This window comes from Physeter macrocephalus, chromosome 7 (genome assembly GCF_002837175.3).
Source record: "Physeter macrocephalus isolate SW-GA chromosome 7, ASM283717v5, whole genome shotgun sequence".
Classification (NCBI taxonomy): domain Eukaryota; kingdom Metazoa; phylum Chordata; class Mammalia; order Artiodactyla; family Physeteridae; genus Physeter; species Physeter macrocephalus.
The window spans coordinates 8471462-8476737 of record NC_041220.1 but is presented as its reverse complement, the minus strand read 5'-3'; the positions used below and the strand labels follow the sequence as shown (position 1 = coordinate 8476737).

At 40.7% G+C, this 5276-nt stretch overlaps 1 protein-coding gene and 1 long non-coding RNA gene across 2 annotated transcripts in view; one reads left to right on the top strand and one right to left on the bottom strand.

Annotated features, from left to right (window-relative positions):
* LOC129392231 (uncharacterized) overlaps window positions 1-5276 on the bottom strand; it is a 35581-nt gene that overhangs the window by 4826 nt on the left and 25479 nt on the right. The window lies entirely within an intron of this gene.
* The window catches only part of SPARCL1 (SPARC like 1), a 59881-nt gene that overhangs the window by 33964 nt on the left and 20641 nt on the right, over window positions 1-5276 (top strand). Inside the window, exon 2 of the mRNA XM_007108920.4 lies at window positions 2916-2979. Coding sequence (XP_007108982.1) covers window positions 2926-2979 — 54 coding nt within the window. The 5' untranslated portion in view covers window positions 2916-2925. The remainder of the gene's footprint in view (window positions 1-2915; window positions 2980-5276) is intronic.

Genomic DNA, 5276 nt, shown 5'->3' with positions numbered 1-5276 from the left:
CCTGTGCCCCGCAACGGGAGAGGCCACAGCAGTGAGAGGCCCGCGTACCGGAAAAAAAAAAAAAAAAAAAAAAAAAAACAAATACTATTTCTTCTACTCTTCACAAAACTGAATTAGGTGTTGTATTAGGGTTCTCCAGGGTGGCAGGGAATAGATATGTGTTTATGTTTATGTTTATAGAGAGAGAGAGATTGATTATAAGAAATTGGCTCATTCAACTATATACACTGGTGAAGTTCCATGATTTGGCTTCTGCAAGCTGGAGACCCAGTAAACATGGTGATCTCCTGTAACTCTGCAGTTCTAGTCTGAAGGCCTGAGCACCAGGAACACTGATGGTATATGTTCCAGACCAAGGGCAGGAGAAGAGCAACGTTCCCGCTCAAACAGTGAGGCTGAGAGAGCAAATTCTCCCTTATTCCAACTTTTTGTTGGCCCTCGACAAATCTCATGAAGCCCACCCACACTGGAAGGGCAATCAGCTTTCTGCAGTCTACTGATTCAAATGCTAATCTCTTCTGGAAACACCTTCACAGACACATCTGGAAATAATGTTTAACCAGCTATCTGAGCGTCCCACAGGCCAGTCAAGTTGTCCCATAAAATTAACCATCACAGGTGTTATCCCCATTTTCAGATGGGGAATCTGGGGTTCAGAGGGTTAAGTAAGTTTCCAAAGATTACATGGATGGCAAGTGTGGGTTCAAGTTCAAATGCACGTGTTTCTAATCCCAAAGCACCATGTTCCTTCTACTAAGACAGTAGTTCTAAATCAGGTGAATCTGCCCCCCAGGGTCACTTGGCAGTGTCTAAAGACATTTTTGGTTGTCATAACTGGCGGGGATTGAGGGACTTACTACTGACATGCAATGGGTAGAAGTTAGGGAGGCTGCTAAACATCCTACGGTGCACGGGACGGCCCTCACGGCTGAAAATTATCCAGCCCAAGACGTTAATAGTGCCAAGACAAAGAGACCCTGCCTGAAACCATACTAAACAGTTTTCCAAAACAGTAGACTGGTAATAATACGCTGATCTAAAATATAAATGACTAGAGTTCCATAAACCTAATAAATACTGGTGAAAAGAGTGAAGGAATGTTAAATTCTAGATAATGATTTATCTTAATAGCCTCACCCACCTTGGAAAATTTGGGAAGAATAAGTGACGGGTACATGGGAAAGTACTTTGAAAAGGGAGGCAATTTCTAGGTCCAGACAAAAACAAAATATTGTTCAAGAAAAGAAATGTAAGTATTATTCAACACAAGAAACTGCTACTTGGCTCAGCTGTGAAGAATATTTCCCTTGTCATAATGTTAAATAGTGATGTAAATAAGAATTGTGACACAATTATTTTAGGAAAAAGGGGAGGGGAAGGAGGAGAAAAAGAGTACTGTGTTGTGTGTGTGTGAAGTGATAGCTGTTACAGCATTAAATTAATTGAATACTGTTAGATATTAAGATATTTTTAAATACCCACCTAAGCAGTTATTTAAAAATATTGAGTAACTAGCAGAAGAAATTGCTCACTTTCTTTATAAACATCAAAGTAATATTTAAAGCTCTATGGATGTATTTATATATAAAGCTATGACTCTAAAAAATCATTTTAAAAGTCATATTCTAGTTCTGGGAGATCCAGAGAATCTCTATTAAAGAATAAAAAGTGTACCCCTAATCCCAGTCAGAGTTCAGACTATCAGGCTTAGGGATACTCTGCAAGAAAATGTAGACAGCCCACTATTTTAAGAGTTCACGTGGAGGCCAATTTACTTAGCCTCTCTGAGCCTCACTTGGTTCATCTCTAAACTAAATAAGTTCATTTGGAACTAATTAAACTCAAATGCATGGCAAATAACAAAAATGAGACAGACCAGGTACAACTGCCAGCATCACTTATAGATGATAGTCTCAACTCAGATCCAGCCAGCGGTTGCCATAAAGACATATTGGTGCTAAGAGGCCCAATGGTTCAAGAGAAACTACAAATCTGAATTTTCACATGAAAGCTCCAGATTTTAGAATGCTAGTTTAAAACACACAGTGCCTGCCAAACCCAACCCATCTGCAAGCCACCACCAGCTCACAGATTCCCAATGTGCGACCTCTAAATTAGTGAACGTGGATGGCCCCCGTAGGGCAGTGCGATGTCTCATTTCTAAAAATCTCTATTGAATGTATGAGTTTCTCCAACGCCAAAGAAGCAGTTTGTTTAATCCAAACCTGACCCACTATATTACTTCACTTTGTGACTTTTACATTCACTGTGAACACTCACATATCTTCAGAACCAAGATCAGCATAAAGCCTTTATCCAAGAAAGCATAGTCATGAACAAATCTAGGTGGGCTTCCCTGGTGGCGCAGTGGTTAAAAATCTGCCTGCCAACTCAGGGGACACGGGTTCGATCCCTGGTCCAGGAAGATCCCACGTGCCGCGGAGAAGCTAAGCCCGTGCGCCACAACTACTGAGCCCGCGTGCCACAACTACTGAAGCCTGCGCTCTAGAGCCTGTGCTCCGCAACAAGAGAAGACACCGCAATGAGAAGCCCATGCACCGCAATGAAGAGTAGCCCCCGCTTGCTGCAACTAGAGAAAGACCGCGCGCAGCAACAAAGACCCAATGCAGCCAAAAATAAAAGAAAATAAATAAATTAATTAAAACGAAACAAAACAAAGACAGGTTCTGCCAAACACAGCTGGGCCAAAAAATCAAGGAGTCATTCTCAGAGGGACATGATTTGGTAAAAACTGTCATTAATCGGTCTTTTCAGACCTGTTAGTCCACAAAGACAACAATTGCCTTTAAATACAAAGGACAGTATCAAGCTCAATATTTGCTAAGCAGAGTATCTTTTAATCTTTTACAAGGAAACTTTTACCCACTACTGCTAATTATCTTCTTGGTTTACAGGTCTAGAAAAATGAAGTCTGTGATTTGTTTCCTATTCATTTTGGGAACTGCAGTTGCAATCCCGGTAAATATCCTCTCTTCTATTGTTACATCTCTCCTTCCTGACATTCAATTTAGAAATCCTCCATTTAAAAGAAAATGTTCTTCAGCTTGTGCTATTTACTTAGTAGCATGTTAATCATATCACTTGTGAGGTGCTTTTGATTTTATATAGCCCTAAATTTTTAAGAAATAAACAAACCAGGGACTACCCTCCCAAAATAAATAAATAAATATATATATATATATATATATGAAGTTCTCTTTTTTAATTTTTTATGTTTATTGGAGTATAGTTGACTTACAATGTTGTGCTAGTTTCAGGTGTACAGCAAAGTGAATCAGTTATACATATACACATGTCCACTCTTTTTCAGATTCTTTTCCCATATAGGCCATTACGGAGTACTGAGTAGAGTTCCCTGTGCTGTACAGCAGGTCCTTATTAGTTATCTATTTTATATATAGTAGTGTGTATATGTCAGACCCAATCTCCCAATTTATCCCTTCCCCACCTTATCCCCCTGGTAACCATAAGTTTGTTTTCTACATCTGTAACTCTATTTCTCTTTTGTAGATAAGTTCGTTTTTATTTTAATCAAATTATTTTTTTCCCAAGCAAGGAATGAATGACTAGTAAAAATGAAATAAGGTACTTTAAAAAATATATATTTCTTGGGAATTCCCTGGTGGTCCAGTGGTTAGGAATCCATGCTTCCACTGCAGGGGGCCTGGGTTTGATCCCTGGTTGGGGAACTAAAATGCCACAAGCCGTGAGACACAACAAAAAAAAGGTCGACAAAAAAATATTTCTTTGAGTTAACAGGTTCTACGAGATACAAGTACGCAGCTGAAAGTGTTGACCAACAGTCTATTAGCCAGGGAATATGCCCAAATACCAAAGAGAACAGGAAGAAATAAATTCTCCTATGGAAGCTCACCAGGCTAATATGAGAAATCTAAGAAATTAGTATGAGAAATCTTGGAGCAAATACCCACACTTGCCAGCAGCATTTTCTTCAAGATCAATACATACTGGCTGAGAAATTCTGAGTCTATAATGAAAGCAGGACCCAATAGGTTAGGGACAGGAAATGATATGGTAACCATAAATCAGCTCCTAACTCACACTTGGGGGTACGTCCAAGGAAACATGCTGAAAGCAGACAGGACTAGAACTTTCTTTTCTTCACAGCCAGATAGATATACTAGCCCCACCATTCACACTGCAATAAATCAGCCACACACAAATCAGACCATCTGAGACCATGTCAGCAGCCTCAAAATACCTGAAAGTTGTCTTTGTTTATTTAATGGGACCGTAGCTTGGATGATCATTTGGATATCTCCCAAAGGATCCATATCATCCTTAATCAGACTAAAGGATTTGTGCCATTTTTTCCTTTTCACCAAATGGATGAATCAGCCTCCTTGAAATAGACAAAGCAATTTATCTCTTGTCCCTTCTCTCCTTCCCTCTCTACTACGTCTAAGATTCTGTCCTTGCTTTTGTTGTTGTTGTTGTTGTTTAGAGATTTATTTATTATTTATTTAATTTCTTTTTGGCTGCATCAGGTCTTAGTTGCGGCACGTGGGCTCTTCGTTGTGGTACGCAGTCCTCTCTCTAGTTCTGGCGTGGGCTCTACAGTTGTGGCATGCCGGTTCCAGAGCGCATGGGCTCTGTAGTTTGCAGCACACGGGCTCTAGTTGAGGCGTGTGAGCTCAGTAGTTGCTGCGCGCGGGCTTTGTTGCCCCGCGGCATGTGGGATCTTAATTCCCTGAGCAGGGATCGAACACGTGTCCTCTGCATTGGAAGGCAAATTCTTTACCACTGGACCACCAGGGAAGTCCCTGTCCTTGCTTTATGGATAGCTTCTGGTTGACAGATGTGTCAGCAAGGATAAACACCATGCCACCCAGATCAAGTAGTTCTTAGAAAAAAGAATTTATGAGCACTGCTAAGAGTCATGCTTAAGTAGTGAGGAGCTACTCCAGCTGTAATTATAAATTTTCCTCTGAAGAGAAGTGGAATAATTAATATGTTCAGCACAGAGAGAAGTTCCCACAGAACCATTGTTTTCTCCTGAAAATGCGGTTTGCCCTTGCAGCTATGTAAACAAACATCAAAAGGGTCTTTGAACCAAATGTTTGAATGACACGCCTGCCTATAGACATGTTCCAGATGTTTCCCTCTTAGGAAAATTTTTTTTCATACAGACTCCCGTGTTAAAAAACTAAGTATCGGGCTTCCCTGGTGGCGCAGTGGTTGAGAGTCCGCCTACCGATGCAGGGGACACGGGTTCGTGCCCCGGTCCGGGAGGA